Source organism: Falco biarmicus, chromosome 9, assembly GCF_023638135.1.
Source record: "Falco biarmicus isolate bFalBia1 chromosome 9, bFalBia1.pri, whole genome shotgun sequence".
In the NCBI taxonomy this organism is placed as follows: domain Eukaryota; kingdom Metazoa; phylum Chordata; class Aves; order Falconiformes; family Falconidae; genus Falco; species Falco biarmicus.
Window position 1 is genome coordinate 4913349 of NC_079296.1, and position 19973 is coordinate 4933321.

A 19973-nucleotide genomic window follows, 5' to 3' on the forward strand; every position below is an offset into this window, starting at 1 on the left:
GTCCTTTTATATTCAATCTGTCCCTGTCAGTTTTGTAATGAAGCAGCATTGGAAAAACATCACATTTAATTACAACACATGAAATCCCAGAAGAGGCAGCATCACTTTTCTCTGCTGTGTCTGGTGATGCGAATGGAGGTGGAGGGGCACGTTTCAACCTAGGCACGGGATAAAGGCATTCTTTGGGAAGGGAGAAGTCCATGCAAAGCCGACCCCAACGTGAAATTTAAATTTTGTGTTTACTGCTTAGCTGGGTCTGTTCAGTGCAACAGGACGAATTAGCCGGGAGGTTACTATCAAATTGCATGGATGCATCCAGTCCACCAGGTAGAGGGAGCAGGAGGAACCAGATTGACTTAATGCACTGGGAGACTAAGTCCAACACAAAGCTAAGTGGAAAAGGACGTAGGTGTTCCCTGAATGTGGTTTTTGGTGACTGAGAAGAAATCTTTCCTTGGAATTCCTTCATGCAGCTAATTAAGACAACTGGGTCTGATTTTTTTGACCCATGCTGACATCAGTGAGAACTGTAAGTACTCAGCACCTGGAGACAAAGTGAATACCAGACATAAATACCCCTGCTGCTCCCGCCCACGGGGCTGCCCAGAAGAGCATCTAAGTGGCAGCCGAGATGCGTGCAAGCGTTAACAGCTATTCACCCGCAGCTCACATTTTGTCCTCTTCTGCATGTATTGCCTAGGAGAAAATACAGACAAGTCCCAAAGGGCTGTGCCAGTAGAGCTATAGTTAGGATCTGAATCCAGCTAAGAAAATGGATTTTAATACAGAGGGTGACTGTGCAAGTCAAAGTCTCCCTAGCTTCATCCTTTATAGTCCCAAAGCCTAGATTCAGGCAACCTTTGGCTCATGGATTTGGGGTTGATCCAGTCTGTGTGTTTGCAGGCTGCTGGTAATGCTGGGCTTCCCACCTCCGAGATCTCGCTGCCCGTTGAAGAGAGCAGCTCCATGGCCGAGCATCTCTGCAAACCGGTGCGTGCAGGCAGGCGGTCTCCCCTGGGAAGGGGGTTATAGTTGCAGGGACCAAGGCTGCTTGTTTGCTGGTTTGAGACTGTCACGGGGGCAGGGGCATATCTTCTGGGCGTGCTTGCCCCAGGTGGTTGTGGTGAACCCGTTGTAGAAGTTGATGGTGTGGCTCTGGAGAAGTGGGGAAGGAGGATTTCCTGCCGGTAACGTCCTGCGTGGAAGGTGCAGCTGGCGACAGCAGCCAGGTGGTGCCTCTCGGAGGGGAGAGTGAGCTTCGGGTGTGCGGCCGTGAGACCTGCTCGGGCCGGCTCAGCAGGGCCAGGCTTGTACCTGGCACGCCCAGCTCTCCCAGCCCTACCTCTTGAGGCAAACTGTTAACCGGGGAAGAAACGTTATCTAGGGGAAAGAGCTGCAGGGGGAAGGGGAAGGGATCTGCCCCAGGCCATGTGCTGGAAGGAAGCAGATCCTCCGCTCCCAGTCCTGCCACCCCGGACTGCATGCCAGCCCAGATGCCACCTCTGCTGCAGAACCTTCTCTGCCTGCAAACCTGCCCCTCGTCGCAAACGGCGCCTCCGTGCCGCCTCCCCCCACAGAACCGCCGCTGCTCGTAGCTGAACCCATCCAGGCCTTGTTAAATCCTACTGGTTCCACCTCCTGCCCCGGGCGCCCTGTCCTCCCTGGAGGACCTACACCCAAGGGTGGGGGGCTGCCCTTGCACCTTCTCACGCGTTACCCCTCGATACGTAGGTGTTGGTGCCATGGCCGGACAGGCTCGGTGTCATGGTCCTGCCGGTCGTGTAGATCGTGAGGTCATTTGGAAGAAAATCATCTACTAACCCCAACATGATTTTTTTTTTCATGGGAAGAAGAGGTTTTCATAGCTTTTGCTTCCAGTGTTTGCTAGGAACGGGTGCCTGTTATTTTCTGACATGGCTGTTCCTGAATTACGGATATTGCTGGGTAGACTTGGTAGGTGAGATCTGCCCTCGCTGACACCCATGCATCTCCAGTGACTTCAGTAGGATCCCTTTTATATTCTGCTGCTCTTACAGCACCATCGTTTGGACTTCATGGGAAACGGGGCAACAGAGCTTCCCCCGCCAGCCGGGGCGCAGGCGCCGGCTCTGACGCCAGCAGGAGGTGAGGCTGGGGATGGCAGGGCAAACACCTGCCTGTCCTAAAGACAAACCCATCCCCACCTCTCCGTTTATGCTGACTCCCAGGGCCACGATTCCAGCTGTGAGACTATCCCACAGTGCTAACGGGAGGCTGGGATCACCCAGTGTAAGCAGCGCAAGCTTGCTCGCTACCCCTTCTGCAAAGCAGGGAGATGGCCCAGGAGCTCCCGCTCCAGACATCCTACAGCAGGGTTGTTATTTGCATTGCTTTGAAACTGAGATTGTTTCCACGCTTCCTTGTTCCAGGTTTTAAAACCAGGAAGATTTTCTTCTTCCCATTTGGTGCCCTTCTCATCCATCAGCCCATGACACACTGACAATCTATGCCTTGTTCCAAAACTTTCTCCTAAAAATTCTGTAGAAAGGACATTCTGCCTGGTGGTGGTTTTGTTGGTTTTTATATTTTTTTTTTTTCAAACATAGCTTTAAGGCAAAAGTTTGGCAATGCAAAGCAAAGTCTACATAAGGCCGCATGACTTGGATTTGCAACTCAGAACCTTACAGCTTCAAAAAAAATATATCCTTATCTTAAATAGTCAACTTTTTGCTCCAGGATCTTGTTTTGTTCTCAACCAAAAAGAAAAAAAACCACCCAACTTTTAAAATCCCAAATAAAATGTTTGTGTTGTTCTGGGCAGTCTGGACAAGCTAATGAGACTAAAGTTCAAATAACTAAAGTAGGGAAGAAAAAAAAAAAAGCTCTACGGGTAGACATCAGTGTTAATTTCTTCCCTTAGGAATCCGGTGATGAGACAGACCCCAGTCAAAGGTCTCCTCTTTAGCTTTAGCACAGTGAAATCCGTCCCGATGGGAGAAGGTAGAATGGTTGCATTTGTTGAATGAATAAAAAGTGCATTTTGATTTTGCTCAGATTATACGCGTGTGTTCTAATACCTAAGTGATTGTTTTGCTTCGGATTGTTTTTTTGTTTGTTTGTTTGTTTTTCTCTCCCTTTTGGTGCCGGGACGCCAGGTTTGTATTATCGATGTTTTGGAGGTATCACCACAAGTGGTGGTCCATCCTTTGGCCTCCACATGAGTACCTGAGCATCATTGGCATTGGGTTTGACAAGGGCACTGGGTGGTATTGGCTCATTCTTGCTAAGGACCTGGGGCTGCTCTTGAGCAGAGGGCTCCTGCAGCTTGGCACGCTGCCCCAAGGGTCTGCTGGGGTTTACCTCGATGCCCAGCCTCATGCGCCATTTGATAGTCTGCAAGGTCACCATTTCGTTGGTAGCCGTGTTGGTTGCAACCAGCCAGGTGGTGAAGCTTTGATCCCGGTGAATGCTTGTGAGTTTGGCCACGTTGCTCTCGCTGACGGGCACTGCCCACGTCACACTCGGGTAAAAGTTGTCGTTCATGCTGATGTTGAACTTGGACTCCTTCTTGGTGGGACCCACGATGGTGCAGGTTTCTGTCGTGTTTCCATACCAGGGATAGTTCACCCCATCGGAGTCGCTGATGGCCTGGATTTTACCATCCAGTAGATCTGGAAGCTCCCAACTTGACCTGCAGTAATCAACAACAAATTATGGTTAATGCATTAATTAATTATTTTGTTTAGGCACATCCTGGATGTCACGGAAGGAAAGGAAGGAGTTGTGAATGCACTCCCCCTTCAGCTTTTACTGGAATTGGTGCCTTTCATGCCACCTTGCTGAATGAGCTCATCCCTGCCGCTAAAACTGTGAATTTCCAGGAGTGATCCTGAAGGTCTGTCCTGCTGTTCACCACCACCGAGGAGCGACCACGTGGTAGGGCCGGGGCTTTCCTTGCGGGGACCGGTGCCTACCTGGAGTGGTTCAAAATACTTTGGTGTTTAGGTAAGGCTGCAAAGGGATGCTTGGGAAAGCTCCAGCCCTGCAGAAAATCCAGCACTGCAGGTACTTTTGTGTGGCTGCTTGGCTGCCTGAGTGGGGCTGAACACCAGGACCTGCTCCTGGGCTCAGCACCCCAGTGCTTGCGCCGGTGAGCACAGGGCTTGGGGCTGAGTTTCTTTCTCTCAAAAGTACAACATCTCCCGTGTCAGGCAGAGTGGGCAAGCTCAGAGCTGGTGCTGGGGGGCAGGTGACAGAAGACCTAAGGGGGGGAAGTAACATCAAGAACTTCACTGCACCATAAAGCTTCCCATGGCCCTGTTCTGCTTTTTCTTTCCAGTCCCCACCTGCAAATACTCATTTTCCCTCTGGATCAGCCACTGTCCCTCCCCGCTGTCTGCCTGGCACTGGAAGTGTAACGCAGCCTGCTGCAGCCGTGGGACGGACCCAGTTCAAAGGCTGCACGCCAGGCTCCGGACTGGGATGGTGTTACAGTAATCAGAGAAACCGAGGTCAGGCAGCTTGTAAAACTGCCTGAGCTGCTCGTCTGGGCGCTGTGTACTGTGCTTGCGAGAAGACGGGCAGAAAGGTCGGTCTTTCTAGCAAGAAAGTAAGTGCAAATGGTCTTCCGTCACCATGTAATGCTGATGCACAACTTGGATTTTTTTTTTTTTCTATTAACTTCCAATTTAATTTTGAAGATTAGATTTGCCAGTAGAAGCAAAGTGCTGTAAATGTCTCAGAAAAAAGGTTAGCTGTTTGCAGAGTAAAGGCACTGCGATGGCATAACTGCAGGCTGTGTGCTCAGCACGTGCCAGGTGGCTCTAACATACCCCCTTGCTTACAACCCAGACCCGCTGCCACTCGGGGACGATGGCCCGGCCATCAAAGTGGCAGAAGGGGCTGCATGGTGGCAGTGGCAGCCGCAGCTCACTCCCAGGGTGACATTCACACTTGACCCTGCGGTGGGGCTGGGATGCTAGGCTCTGCACCAGTCCCCCCCAGCTCCCTGCTGTGGGCTGAGCTGTGGGACATGGAACACGGTGTATCTCGGGGGGGAGGGGAGGCAGAAGGGACACGCCGAGGCTGCCCTGGTAACTCTCCCAGCCTTTCCTAAGGCCGGTGCTGTGGCTTAAAATAGCCCCTCGGCTGAAGCAGGGGCTGCGGGCAGGCGGGGGGCACGCGGCGGCCGGCCGGCTCTGACACAGCTTCGGGACGAGCTGCTCCCCTCACAGTCTGGGACCAACGTGACCATCTCATAAGGCTGTTCTGATGGTTAATTAGTTAATGACCGTGAAGTGCCTCCATGTTGGTAACCACTGGATCGTTCAGCAGTTAGCTGTAAATGTCTGGCTGGAGCGAAAAGATACCGCGGGGGCTTTCAAGGTCTCATTTATCGTTACTCATGCGAGCAGGGGTCTGCGCAAAAGTCCCCGCTGTGCCACGGCGGGCGCAGGGCTGCACCGCGTGGGAGGTGGCGGGTTTGTGGGTCGGGGGGCCTGGCAGGAGCGTGGCAGGTGAAGTGCAAGGTAGGGCATGGGCTGCTCGGGGGATGCAGGGATGCTCCGAGCAGCAGGACCAGGGGTTAGCAGCAGCCGGGGTTATGCAAGCGTGACATCTCCCCGTGCAGCGTGACATCTCCCCGTGCAGATTTATGGGCTGTTGTCAGCTACGCACGCTACGCACCGCAGCTGCAGCAATCCTCTCCTGAGCTCATAGCCAGCAGGCAGAGGGAGTCCTTTGCCTGGAAGAAAATCTGTAGCGAAGGCAGCCAAAAGGAGATCCCTGAGCAGTGCTGCGAGGACCCCCATCCACTGGGGAGGCGTTTGTACGCTCTGCTCTCTTAAACCGGAGTCATCCTGGCTCGCTGTCCCCCACGCTGTGCAGGGAGAGCTGAGCAGGGAAAGGCTCTGGGATGCTGGATGAACTCGGCCCTCGGCAGGGGATGAGTGGAGGTCACGGCTGCAGCCCCCCACCTCCTCCCCACCCCACAGCCCGGCTCTGAAATACCATCTGGGGGCTCTTCTCTCCCTTTCAGCAGATGGTTTAAGATTACTTTCCATTGAGACAGTGGCCGGTACTCAGCCTGGCTGTCACCTGGGGATGAGATGTGACAATTTCCTGGAGGTTCACTCTGTGACAGGCATGGTGCTAAGGTGCAGCCATAACATCTCTGCAGGTACAGAGGTGCCAAACTGGGACCTGAGATGCTACAAGAGGCTGATAACACTCCCCAGCTGCTCCCACCTGCTTGGATCAGCAGCTGACGGGTGAATGGCAGGAGAATCAGGCAGAGGATGCCGAGAAACTGCAGGTCAGCTAAGACCTGCTTGTCCCTATCTCCATTCCCAGTAGGCGTATCTCACCCCAGACCAGCACAGAATTGCAGGACCTTCTCCAGATTTGCCCAGGGTTTAACCGAGAGCAAAAAGATGGAGCTGTGTCAGGGCCCGGGCTGGTCCCTGAGGGCAGGATGCTGCCTGCAGAGCCTGAGAACCCCCCCAAAGCCAAGGGGGCTGGTGAGCAGCGTGGCTGTGCTTGGGACGGCTCAGAAGTGCACCCTGCTTAAGAAAAGGCGTGGGCAGGAAGGGGGAAGAAGAAGCTGGCTTGTCTGTCTTCATGGAGCACGCTATGCCTAATTCTAGTGAGTGTGGTTAACCCTGAGGTTTCAGAAACGTCACGCTTCATCTGCACAGCCTAGTAACAAGCAGGAAAACGAGGCCCTGTGACGGTCCCATGACTGGAGCAAAAGCAGAGGCTGCACGATGGTTGCTGCTGGTGCTGGCTGCCCCTCGCCAGCTGCTATGGCAAAGCCTGTGTGCCAGCCAGGCTGGTAGCCTCTGCCTGCAGCGTCTGCCCGGGTTAAATAATATGCCAACAACTGGCCTGTTGGATGATTTCGGAAAGAATGCTGTGGAATGATCTTTGGCTGCATCAGCATCTTTCTGTGGTGGTGTCGAGCCAAGGAAAGACCAGAAAGTGCCCAGTAAACACTTTGCTGACAATAGCAGGGAAGAGGCATGAAAAGAAACCAACCTATCTGGTTTCATGGATTAGCTATAGCAGATCGGCTCCAAAATCAAGAGGTTCTGGCTTGTAATACAGACAAGCTCGTTTCTGCTGCTTCTGAAACCTTCAAAGTCAGCATGGGCACCGCCACAGACTGGAGCTGCCAACAAATCTCTCTTAACAAATGTCTTCTCGCTACTTGGAGAAGGAACTTTGAGATATTTCTTGTGGCACAACTGTAGCCCTGCTGCTGACAGCCAAGCAGCTCTATGTAGGTTTTAGCCTCCCAGTCCTCGCTCAGATATATTCCTTCCTACCCTGTCACATGAAACGAAGCCCCCAGCTTATCCCGAGCCCTCCAGGGGGCTGCCCCACGGCACCAACCGAAGCAATCACCACAGCGGCCCGTGCAGTGACAGCAAGCCCAAGCACAGCAGCCCCCAGCCCTGTGCACCCAGCGGTGACACCAGCCCACCTCCTCAGACAGGCATCAGGCACTATTGCATCCTCGGCCCCAGTTCTTTGAAGCCAGCTCCTAATTAGTCACAGGCCAGATGGACTTGTGTAACCTTGTGCTTTCCAACACCTTCCTCTCCAGCAGCTCCCTAAATAAGAGACGCCCAGCTCAGGCAGACTGCGCTGGGCGCAGGTACCAGTGCCACGTGTGGGCGCAGCAAAAGCCATCTCGGTTAGTTTGCATCCCTGCTCCTACCTGTCTCCCGTTGCTGCTCTGCCTGTGCTGGGGCCTTGCGGAAAGAAAGAAAACCTGAAGAAAACCTGCTTAATTTTCAGTTGTCTTTTACAGCGCCTCTCTCACCAACTCTGGCACGTCAAAGCAAGTCCAGCCGGGGTTACAGTGCTGACCAGGAAGGGTATCCCAGATGCTGATCCCCGGTGGTGGCCACAGCCATGCTGCAGTGGTCCCTCTTCCCCCATCCTCCAGCTGCATGTTCCTGCCTCGTCTCTTGAACCGGCAGCGGTTTGATGCGTGCTGGTTCAGGGAGTAAAGCAGAAGATGGGCATGAAGGAAAAGGGGCGAATTGCCGCTGGTTTAGCTGAGCAGGCTCAAGGCAGGCTGGACAACCTAGTTAATGGGCCAAGGAGCGCGCTCACAGCACAGGGGCCGTGCCAGGGCAGTGAAACCTTTCCCTCTCAACCCCTGGAAGGGTAAATTCCCGCGGTGAACTGAGCTCCCCTCACTTCCCATGCAAAGGATAACCTGTTTTTTTCTCCTTTGGTGAATCTGGTTTTGATTGTGTTTTCCCCTTCCCCGAGGACTGGGGGTTTATTCTCTTGACAAGCTGACTTCTCGAGTTCATTGTGTCTCTGCTGCAGGGCACAGAAGATTTAATCTCGCAAGAAAGAGATGCCCAGTAAGGTAGAGTGATGATGTAATGCTGCAAGCTGCCCCATCGTGTCTCCAGGGCAGAAATATCTACCTGAAACTTCTGCAGATTCTTGGCTAATCATATTCAAACTTCAATTTATTTATCTCTGTTTTGCATATCTCCATCTGCACCACTTCTTGTACATCTCCATGGAGATGAAGAAACAAGGCTGGATAATGCCATTCCGGCATCACCCAGATGCTGACACGGGTCCCACCAGTGCTGCACAACTGGGTGCAGAAAGCAGCACCCACCCCAGGAGATCCAGCAGGGACCTGGTCCCACGGCTCCCGCAGGGGTCAGAGCTCTGTGGCCTGATCCTGATGCCTCCCATCTTTCCCTAAGGGTACAGGGTAAAACCCTGCTGGGGGGGAGGGCAGTACCACCCTGGGGCCAAACAGGGATTTGCCCCAGTTCTGCATGGAGCAGAGCCAGGGAGCACGTCCACATCCTCATCCTGGGGGTGTTCATGTTCCCAGCACATCTACCGACTTAACATGTAAAATAATGCCAGCATTTACGTGTTAGCTGAGCTTTAATTATTTTCCTTTAGCTTTAAAAACATTGCATTTGGCCCCCAAAATTGTCAGTGCCACCCTAAACGCATATGTCAAAATTATCCCCTCTGTAGCTAACGTCCCTACAGGAGCATTATGCACAGCTCCATCTGCTCCAGTATTTCTCAGCTGTTTCTGTCCTCAACGTAATGGCCAGCTTATACACAGCTAACAACTTCAGAGCATAAAAGTGAAAAATTAATCCGAAGCCTGCTGTAAGGATTGATGCTCCAGTGGACCAACTGATTTTTGATTATTTGGAGTTTTCTGTCTGTCTGTCACCACAGGGATTAAAAATATGTATGTTGCAGCAGTCTCGCTTCATCACGAAAAGTTGGGACGAATACTCTTGCTGGCATAAATCAATGCAGCTCTGTGGAGGTCAGCGGGGTTACGCCGAATTACACCAGCTAAAGGCTTGGCCCGTCCTTTCGGATAGGTTTGTGTCCTGTTTCTCTCTCTAAAGGTCTTCCAAGAGCATGTTTCAATGGCATGGAAAGAGGCCTTTCCTCCCAAACACCTTTATTTATAGCTTTCAGATGGTGACGGGTCTATAGAAAGGGAGTGGAGGAGCAGACCAAATCCTGCTTTGGTTTGGGTAGCTCCTTTCTGAATATCAGTTAAATGTCAATGAACTTCTGGGGGGAAATTTCTTTGTTCCCATGATTTTCCGGCTAACAGCCCTCCTACAGAGCTGCACTGTTTGATTCTGACTACCTGTTTATGGCACTTGGCTTGTAGATGCAACTTTTTTTTGTCTCAAAGCGTTCCGGCGAGGGAAGACCATACCAAATGCTCAATTTAAACACAAGGAAACTCAGGTGCAGAGAAAGGACGGACATGGTGAGGTTTGCAGCCCACAGCAGCACTGGCAGCACAGCTCTCTGCCCAGTCCTCTATTTTGGTGGCTGTGTGCTGTATTTATATACAGTGGGCTTTTCTGTTTTCCTTTGCAGCTGGTCGCTCAAGAGAGGATTTCTAAATGAGCTTGAGAATTACACATGCAAATCCCAAAGGCCTGGAATTGGGAACATCTGAGCAACAAATTGTCCTTGCTAAAGATGGTGTTGGAGCCAAAAAGCCTACAGATTTTGGGCCTGTTGTAAGTACTTTTAAAATCAAGATAAGCTGGTCTGCTCCCTCGCTGAGCCTCACTGCTGGTGTTTGCCAGGTGCCAGCGCGCTTCTCAAGGCATTTTCTGCTTGAGCAGAGAGGGGACGTGGGGACAGGAGGGGAGGACGGTCTCACTTAGGGCTGCTCCTCGGCATGCCCTTCCCTCTGCTCCACAGCTCACAGCATGTATTTGCTGTATGTCTGAGATGCTGAAGCCGTGTCCTCATCCGGGCTCACAGGCAGCAGGGGGGGAAGGAGGGCCAGGGTACACGGGCAGATGTTCGCGCTGTCAGGAAGGCGTCGCATCGAGTCAGTTTCTCCAGCTCTCCAGCCCTCCTCATTCACCGGTTTTTAAGCCCCGCTAGAATGACCCCTGAGGGGCAGAGCTGGCATCCCCCCGACACAGGGTACTTTGGATGAGCAGGCGGGAGGGTTGCTGAGACCTGACCTTGCCGTCCTTCCTCCCTTGCCCCCAGAGTCTGGGCAGCAGCAGCACCGCCAGCCACCAAACCATCTGCCGGCACCGCGCTCCGCGGCCAGGTTTTGTCCCCGTGGCAGGACAGACAGATTTCTGCTGCACCGGGAGGCTGCACCTGGTGCTGCCCAGCACCATGAGTTGCAGAATTGCTGTTCTGGGCAGGCGTCTGGAGATCAGGTGCCAGGGCTGACTGAGCCACGGGCCAAAGCCTGCAACAACGTTTGGTGAACAAACTGGTGGGGAACTGGGGAGAGATGAGTTTTCTCGGTAGGGGGGTGACATTTTAATTGATTCATTCCTGCCTCACTATGATTGTCTGACCGGTAACACGGGGGGGGGTTGGTGCACAAGCAGCCCCTAGATTCCCCCTACCTACACATATATCTATCTATTCCCACTCTTACATTACTCGAATGGAGGGGCAATGTGAAATTTTCACCCTGCTCCAAGGTGATGCAGAGGGTTTAATTATCAGTGGGTTAAATCCATCTTGTGCTTTCCCTGTGGGCTGCCTGCTACCGTGGGCAAAGCAAGCAGGATTCCTCCTGTGACGTTAAACGTGCTCCCAAAGCTGGTGGGCTGCCGAGCTCGCAGCCGCGGCCCACTGCAGCAGCAGGACAGCACGCTGGGGACGGCAGCATGCCACAAGTGTCAGCCCCAGGGTTGCCCTGGGGCTTGGCAACGTGCAGTTTGACCCTGTAAGGGATGGGGAGGGATGCAGGCGAGAGGGGCTGGTGAGAGGGGGAACCCCTGGTGTAAAACACCTATCGAAACAGGGGTGCCTGCGGTGGTGGGGCTGAAATCCTAGGGATTTCAGGATCTGTGGTGCTGTTCAAAAGCTGTTGTGAAATGTATGGTATTGCGCCGGGGTTCCTCCCAAAACAAGTGGGTTTTAAGCAGGGCTTGGGCACCTTCCCGTTAGAACAGAACACCCACCCCTTTAAAATGGTAGGGACAAGCTCTCCTGTATTTTAAATATGTGATAAAGTCCTGTCAAGTTTCAGAAGAGCTGTATTTTAAAGTCAAACCAACCAGATTATAATTTTTAGCTTAATCCAGTATCTCCCAGCCAGGCCATGGTCCTCCCGCTCTGCCTTCCCGCCCAGCAAACGCACCCGCGGGCGCTGTTGGAAATACTTACATTCCCTGTTCCCCATAGTGATTGTAAAATTCCATGTGGCTGCAAGCCTGGATCCAGCCCACGATCCAGGTCTCCTTCTTGGGAATGGGGGGCACCAACACTTGTGCAGAGGCTCGGAAGTGAGGGGTCCGGTAGCGCAGGACCACGCTGGAGGACTCGTCGATGCTGGTGGGAATGGGATCAATGGAGGCTTTGACTTCAATCACTGAAATACTCTCCCGGAAAACTTTGGATTTGCAGCTAATACTCTGAATACAGCCCATGGCATACCCCGAGTACAGTCCGACGCAGCTCCTAGGGTACTCCAGCAATCCTGGGGAATATTAGGCATTGAAATTATCTGGTGCTAGATCAATTACAGATCTTCTTGGTTTGTAATCTCAAAACTGATATCCATAGGATAGAAAATTCATCATGTGAAGCCTTAATCTGAGTTTCTGTCTTAGAAGTACTGCTCCTATTTTTGAGGTTAGCTGCACTTTCAGAAGCAAAAGGGCCTTTAAAATTCCCCCCCCCCCCCCCTTTTACTGACCCATTAAACCTCTGGTTCAGTCAGTCTTTGGGTTAAAAAAAAGGTCTCTGGAGTTCAATAAATAACGGTGGCGTTCTTAGCCGTCTGTTTAGTCCTTCCTTTCCTCCGATGCGGTCTGTCATTCACCGTCCAACATAGGGCTAGCCGGTATTTCCCTTTATTCTTTGGATGAAAAGCAGAATGTTGATAGACACATCTATATAAATAATGAAATAGTTTTTAGCCCCAGCTTGTCACAACCGGTGTGGATTTCCACTTCCTGACTTGCAGTTGTTCATAACTTCCTTTCGCACAAAATTACAATAATAACCGAAAGAAACGACGGGGTGAAAAATGCCAAAAGTAGCCAAATCTCCGATTTTGGAGGCTCCTCCGCCAGCGCTGTCAGGGCTTTGGGAATTATTTTTTTTTTTTTTCTCCTTAGCAATAGCCCGAAGCGCGGCGGCGCGGTGCCGGTCGCAGCGGGCTGCGGGGCTGCGCAGCGGGGCAGGCGGCGGCGGAGCCTCCCCCGCTCCGCGCCCGGGGCCGCGCCGCTCCGCGCCCGCTCAGCGCCGCGGAACCGCCGCCCGTGACATCCCGCCGCCACGCACCGGCCCGGGGGGCGCCGGCCCCGCGGCTCCCCGTCTTCCTTCTCCTCCTCCTCCTCGGCGAGCGGCTCTCCGCAGGGTGCCCGACCGTCCTCCTCCCGCTGCCGGGGCCGGCTACGGCTCAGCCGGCGGGGCTCATGGGCGGCCGGCGGGGCTGCCCCCCACGCGTGGGCCCCGCGCTCCCGCAGGGCGTCACAGCATCCCGCGGCGGCGGGGAGCAGCGCCCAGCACCGGCCGCGCCGCCGAGCCCCGGCGCCGCGCACCGCGCCGGGTCCCTGCGCTGCGCGGGGGCGAGGTGCGGCGGGGGGGGGGGGGGGGGGGGGGGGCGGGGGGGGGGAGGCTCCTGCTCTCGCTTCTTTTTTTTTTTTTTTTTTTTTTCCTTCGCCTCTTTGCTAGATGCCCGGGGAGGTGAGCGGAGCAGGATCGGTGCCTCCGCCTCCTGGCTGCCGCAAGCTTCCTCTCTCGCAATACATTCATGCATACGGGGACGGCGCCGGGTCTCAGCCTCGCTGGTGGAGCTGGGGGGCGCGGGGGGGCTCCGGCTCCGCTCCCCGCCGCAGCATCGCAAAGGCAACCGGGTCAAACTTTGGCAGAAAGTGCCCCGCGGCCCCGCGGCGCCCCCGCCCGCCCCCGCCGCCCGCCGGGTTCGGCCGCCCGACAGCGGCTGCCGCGGCCCGGCCCGCGCCCCCGGCCCCCCGCCCCCCCCCCGCGCCCTCCCCTGTATTTCGCTGTGCAACTGCAGCTGCCGAAGCTAAACCTCCTTTGCAAAAACCAGCATTTCCTCCCACGGCTCCGCGAATTGTGGGTAATGTAGTTTTGAGGGCTGTAAACGCCCCCCCCCCCTTTTTAAAAAATAATATATATATATTTAAATACACTGCAGTGTATTTTCTCTTGGCTTTTCAGATTAAGATGTTCGTTTCCCAGCTGGAGCTTGCTCAGTAGATTTGGGAAAGGGGATGGTCCCCTTATCCTGCCCTAGGCTGGCAGGGCTGTGACTCGAGCAAGCAGCAAGGCGCAGCTCTCCGTGGCAGCGGAGGGACTGAGGAGCAGCTGGAAGAGGGATGAGAAGCCTCTGAGGCAGCAGCGGCCTGTGGGGAAGTTGTAAACTCCTATTACGGGCAGTTTTAGGAGTAACGCTGCTGGCTGGTCCTGCTGACCATCAGCCAGCCCAGAGCCCAGCTTTGCAGAGCTGAGCACCAGGCCAGGTGTCCGGCTCCGCGCTGGTAGCTGCTGTGCACCTGCACAGGGAGCGCGCCTGTCCTCCCCCTCGTCTCTAAATAGGAAACCTGGGGAGCCAAGAGGTAAAAATTGTTTTGCCGGTGCCACTCGGGGTATGGCATGGCGGTGCAGAGCTAAGCAAATGTCTCAGTCTTTCCCATCCTGTGCTCTCAGCGGGCTGAATCAGCTCCGGGCAGTGCCTGGTGTGCTTCAGCACCCTGTGCTTGCTGCCTGCCCTAGGCGCGTAGGAGAGACCGGAGCTACTGGGTGATCCTGACAAGGGAATGCCACAGGATGAGGGGAGGCAGATTTGCCTCTTTCCACCCACAGCAGGTGGAAAAGGCACAGTCTATCGTTACATTTTTCTCCCGCACATCTCTCAAAGCCTTGTCTAAGTATTTCTTTTAAACTTCCCAATCTCTGTGAAGAGTACAACTACAGTCACCGGCCCTACAACAGATATAAAAACTAAACCCACACGCAAGTTACAAGCAAACAACTTCCTATCATGTAGTACAAGAAAAAGTGAAAAGAGCATCTCTGAACGAAATATCCAGTTGCTTCAGCAGCCTCCAGAAGGTGCTGAAATCCCTTGACATTTCCAAGACTCTTTCACACTTTTCAAACAAGCTTGTCACAGTTTCTCAGAGCATTTTGAATCTGGTGAAACTGCACATTCTGCGACTCTCGTTTCACTGAAGCTTCAGCCAGGTCTTGCTTCAGCTTGGCTGCCTCTGGTGTTCTGGTCAACTAGGAAATTGCATTATCTCATTCTAATTAAATCAGCTTCTTTTCTTCAGCTGGAGTTTTATTTGGGTTTTGGTCATCCTCGTCTCCATCGCCCTGCTGTGAGTGATTAAGGCATTAGCATGCTCCACCCTGGAGTGGCTGCATTAAACCCTGTGCAGAACGGTTCCTGTGCCTGGGAGCATGGTGCTGGCTGATGGAATTGCTGGAGACATGAGGCCAAGCTGCGATAAGTAAGAATTAGGAGTGTCTGGTGATGCCGTGAGTTGCGTTTCCTTGTGCTGCTTGTTTGATGCACCTGTCCATGTCTCACCGTAGCACGGCTGTACTCCATTCCTGCTGTTGCACCGTGCCTCTGTATCCTTTCAGCAGGTTTCCCAGGTTTGCTGAGCAGCAGGCTGCTCCTCGCACCATTTGAGCAGTGGCAAATAAAAGCAGCCCACCAGAGGCTATGCTATGCTGCACTAATGGGCCTGACCGGCACCACTGCATGCACTGTAAATGCTGCAGAATAATATATATATATTTTTTTTTTGGCCAAGCTGTCTTTTTTGCCTTTAGAAGAATCCCACCCAGGAAGACTGCAGGTTTGCTCACAGACGCTCTGCCGCTGCTAGGGGCTAGGGTGCACCAAAGCTGCCACTGAATTGCAGAGAAATGGGATGTTGCTGTCCCTCCTGTCCCACCCACCTCTCCAGTGTGGTCAGTGTGGCCGTGCTGGCTGCTGATGCCGTGCGTGGCTGCAGGTCTATGGGGAAATGTGCCGGCAGCCCCCAGCCCCAGGGGCCGAAGTCCCATGCGCAGACAGGGGTAGGCAGGCAGGGAGCACAGGCAGGGCCGAGCGAACTGGGCACGTGGAACATGCCAGATTCGTCTGTCCAAATTTGTCCGTCTGGGCATCCTCCCAGGTGCTTCATGACCCTGTGGATCAGGTGTCAGGTCTGGAATAGCCCTGCTGGAGCAGGGAGCCTGTCTACAGGTTTAGCGGGGATATTTATAAACCCCCAGTTGTGTGGCTGTTCTGCGAGCGGCGCAGCAGGACGGTGCTGCCATGGCCCCACTGTGGGGAGCCGGGATGTTTCCCTCCCGGGCTCGGTTTCTCCAGCTGGGACCAGCAGTGACAGCCTGTCTGGCTGCAGGAGAGACCAAATCGTTTTCCTTAACCACTGCGCTTTTTCGAGGGGTTTGCTGGCCCTGCATCCATGCTGTGCTGCCCTTCTTGCTCCGTCCCCTTCCCGCTGGGGACTTGTGCTGGGGTGCGAGGCCGGATTCTCACAGGGAGACTGGGGCAGCTCTGTGTGTAAGGCAGAGAAATTCCCTCATGTCAGTGTCAGCAGCAGAGACAGGCACCAGATTATATTAACTCCCAGGGCTTTCAAGGTATTTTTTCCCCGTGACAGCTCCTGAGGAACATGCTCAGTAATAGCTCAGCATCCCCGGCACAGCGGCTGGACAGGCAGGAGAGATGAGTCTCCCTGTTCCTGCAGGCTCCCAGCCACCAGCGCTTTTAACCCTCTGTTTGCAAAGAGCTCCGCAGAGCAGCAGCCCTGCACGGAGTGAGAGCAGGAGGGAGGCCATCCATCCATCCATCCATCCATCCATCCATCCATCCATCCCTCTGGGAGGTGACGGCTACAGCCAAGTGAAAGCGGTGACGACGGTTATCTCGGGTATCTCCCCGCCTGGTGTCAGGTAGGCTGAGATTTTCCACATGCCTGGGAGCCAGGCGGCGGGATGAGGTCCGGCAGATAGGGACAGGGTGCTGACTTCCCCGATAGCGTGAGAATGCTGTGGCTCAGCGGGGGATCAGAGGGGAGCCGGTGGGTGTCGGTGATGTGGCAGCATCTGTGCGTGCTCCTGGGCTGCTGCAGCCCAAAATGGTGCCTGAGCTTAACGGGGTTGTGGTTTTTGGGGTGGGTGGGGGTCTGACGGGAGAACAAGCTGTTTCTCCAGCTGGGATCATCATCGCAGACTAAGAGTAGGTTCCTGGAGGGTGTGATTCAGAAATAAATTGATGTATATTATTTTCCTTTGAGGAACGGAAATATGAGCATAGCCCAGGAGCAGGGGCTGCCCGAGACCTCTGGCACTTGCTTGGCCCAGCACTGCTCTCGCCTCTGGCCGGCCTGTCGGCCAGCTGGGCACAGGCTGGATGCATGGGTCGCCCAGAGGATTTTGAGGACTGTGGAAAAAAAGTGCAAAGAGTGCAATTTTTTTTTTATTATCTTAGAATGCCAAGAACCACCTTATGTTTAGCACTTAAGCTCTCCAGTACATTTTGGACGAGACTTTTGAAGATACCTGGATGCCTGATTCCCAGGGTTACCTGTACGAATACTGACCTCTGTGACCAGACATTTGTCTAGGTAAATGTCCGTGGCATCACAAGATGTGCCTGTTCTGCTCCTCAGTGCGATGTTCATCTTCACTTCTCTGCCCATGGAGGGTTTCCAGCCTATTTCCATAGGAATAATCCAGTTTCTTGAGCGTGTGGATGGTGTGGAGCCACGACAGCCCATTGCCCAGGGAAGGCAACGGGGCGATGGCAGCGCAGGTGGATATGGAAGTTCAGGGACTGCAGCAAGATCATTCAGGTCTGTAAACTGGAGCGGCGAGCACGGACGGGACGTTCTGAAGGGCTCGGTGGTGAGCAGCGAGTGGAGGATTCTCGGAGGGGTTTGCCCCAGCTGCGGTGGGGTGTGGGGAGGCAGGTGACAGCAGCCGTGCACGGACAGAGTGATGGAGCACAATGTGCTGTGGCAGGAGGGATGGCAGGTCCTCCCTGTCCTCTGCAGGAGGGCTCCCCAGAGCCTGGCCTGAGCCTTCCTCTGCCCCTTCCTGCGATGCCTGCGCTGGTACCTGTGCTGCTGCGGGGACGCAGGCACCGCCTGTCACCTGCTTTCAGCGTGGGATGCACGTTGCTGGATGACACGGCAGGAACGTGCGGTATTGAGGCCACGCTCAGCGCCGGGGGCAGGAGGATGGGAATTCATTAGTGGCGCCGTGTCTTTTTTAATCAGGAGGCAGGTGATGCTCCTCCTTGGTCCTGGAACAGGGTGAGTGATGGAAGGTGCTACAGGGATGCACCCTGTGCGGGGAGGGCGGATGGGGCTGGTGGTGTTTGAAAGGTTTCCATACCAGGGAGAGGAAGGTGGTATTAGGGGTGCCCTAGCAAGGGGTGGGATGTGCAGAACAGACAAATCAAGAAGATACCCTGGGAGACCCCCACTGGGGGAACCCCCCGCGCAACACCCAGCCATGTAGCTTGCAATGCTGGGTGGCACAGCCCACCTAGGAGCAGCACCAGCTGCCGGGGGGTGGGGTGGGGGAGGGGGGGGGCAGTGATCTCCTCCAGCTCTGACTCTGTCCTCTTGAAATATGACTTGCCAGGCAAAAAACTACATTTCCCAGTTTCCCTTGCAGCCCAGGGGAATAAGCAATTGGAAGATTTAAATAGACCAGGCCAGAAGCAACCAACCTTTGGCACAACGCTTTTCCCTCCTCTTCTTCCAATCTATTGGCTGTTTAACCTTTTTCCCTGGCACTGGAGTGGCTGCCAAGCCTGGCATTAATTTTCCTTCCAAGCTTGCTAGGCCCACGAAGTAAACAGCCATGTGCATTCCTTACTCTATATTTAACAGCTGCAGTCTGTGCTGGGGGCAACTGCAACAGAGGGGAACCTTCGTAGCTTCCCAAATTCACAGCTCGTGAGGGTGGGAGTGGGGGAAGCTTTCTGCAGGGAGAAGAGGAATTTCTCTCCTTCCCAGTATTTGCAAAGCAGGTTGCATTAAAGGGAGACTGCAATGCCAGCATCCCAGCCGCGGTCCAGGGCGAGAGACAGGAACAATGTCCTCAACAGGGCTGAGTTCCTCTCCCTAAATCAGCCCTTGAAGGGGAACCAGGAGAGCAGGAGCTCCGGCAGAAAGCAGAGCGGCCAGGCCGGAGCGGCTGGTGCCCAGAACAGCAACCCCAAGGAGCGCAGGCAGTCGCAGCAGCTGCCCGAAGAGGACTGCATGCAGCTCAACCCCTCCTTCAAGGGAATCGCCTTCAACTCCCTGCTGGCCATCGATATCTGCATGTCCAAGAGGCTGGGAGTGTGTGCCAACAGAGCCTCCTCCTGGGGTGGTGCCCGCTCCATGATCAACCTCCTGGGGATAACGGGGCACGGCATCCCCTGGATTGCTGGTACGCTCATCTGCCTGGTGAAGAGCAGCACGCTGGCCGGCCAAGAGGTCCTCATGAACCTGCTGCTAGGTGAGTGTCAAACCTCCCTTCCCACCGGGAAAGCCCAGCCCTGGTCACAAGGGACAGCGGCACTGGGACTCCTCCTCTGGCTGCTCCCAGCCACGGATGTGGTCAGGAAACGGGGAGTGACCTTTGGGTGAATGCTGCACTTACTGGCTGTCTCAGTCCTGGGTACCATGGGTGATGGGTGCAGCAAAAAGTTACCTGAGAGGGATGGAGTAATCCTGGTAGCTGGTGACAGCCATGGAGTAGGGGCAGGTCCCCGGTCCTGCATGGGGCAGGGTTGTCCAGTCAAACCAAGAAAAGGTCTGTGATGTGCAGGTGGATACCAGCAGCGGTGTCTATTGTTTAATCTGCCTTGGTGGTTTGATAAGTGGGGAAAACATGAAGTTTTTAATCTTTGGTATCTTGATCAATTCCTGAGGATATCCTTGAGGAAAAAAAGATTTCCATCCCCTCACCACCTTCTTGAACAGCCCCTGGCTCCACATCTCAGCCACCGCGTGATGGAGTCCTGTCTCCTTCCCTGCTGCAGTTTGATCTCGCATCCTCCTTCCCTTGAGGACTTTCTTGCTGCTGTCCCCATTTCCATGTACTAATTTGACCCAGAGGCTGCACAGGTGGGCTGGGATCTCTCTGGCTTTCTTGCTAGTCCTTTCTCGTGCAGTGGTCAGTGTCCTTGTTTCTGGAGGTTGGAATGTGTCAAAGGAGTTGCCTTCCCAGTTGAGCAGAGCCCATCCCACCCGTGTGGACCCATGTCCCACCAGCGACCAGGCTGAGCTCTAGGCATGACTTGCCTCAGATCCTGACCTCAACCCACCCTGGCCATGTCTACGCGAGGACCTTGCTCTCCTCTTCTGCCTTTGGCATGGGGCCCAGTTATCGTATTTTTTCCTTGTGACTAATTACAGTCTCATCTGGCTGTGAGCCACCCTGGTGTTTCACTCACCCCAAAAACACAGCCGTCAGAGCTCCCG

At 54.3% G+C, this 19973-nt stretch overlaps 2 protein-coding genes and 1 long non-coding RNA gene across 8 annotated transcripts in view; 2 read left to right on the forward strand and 1 right to left on the reverse strand.

Annotated features, from left to right (window-relative positions):
* Positions 1–48: 48 nt before the first annotated feature.
* Positions 49–13090, reverse strand: FAM78A (family with sequence similarity 78 member A). The gene is made up of 2 exons (XM_056351687.1): positions 11665–13090; positions 49–3670 (listed from the first exon to the last, which is right to left on the reverse strand). The coding sequence occupies exons 1-2, from the start codon at positions 11925–11927 to the stop codon at positions 3142–3144; spliced, it is 792 nt and encodes a 263-aa protein (XP_056207662.1). The 5' UTR covers positions 11928–13090; the 3' UTR covers positions 49–3141.
* Positions 3678–19973, forward strand: part of PLPP7 (phospholipid phosphatase 7 (inactive)) — a 28635-nt gene continuing 12339 nt past the window's right edge. Inside the window, exons 1-3 of one of the 6 annotated variants that reach the window (XM_056351684.1) lie at positions 3678–9775; positions 9889–10034; positions 18636–19005. In XM_056351684.1, the coding sequence (XP_056207659.1) occupies positions 9915–10034; positions 18636–19005 (490 nt within the window). In that variant the 5' untranslated portion in view covers positions 3678–9775; positions 9889–9914. Of the gene's footprint in view, positions 10035–16280; positions 19006–19973 lie in introns of all 6 variants that reach the window. The other 5 variants (XM_056351685.1, XM_056351683.1, XM_056351680.1 and 2 more) reach the window with 5 other exon arrangements.
* LOC130154942 (uncharacterized) lies at positions 13138–14803 on the forward strand. The gene is made up of 2 exons (XR_008823892.1): positions 13138–13588; positions 13690–14803. It is a non-coding gene; the product is annotated as an uncharacterized LOC130154942 (long non-coding RNA).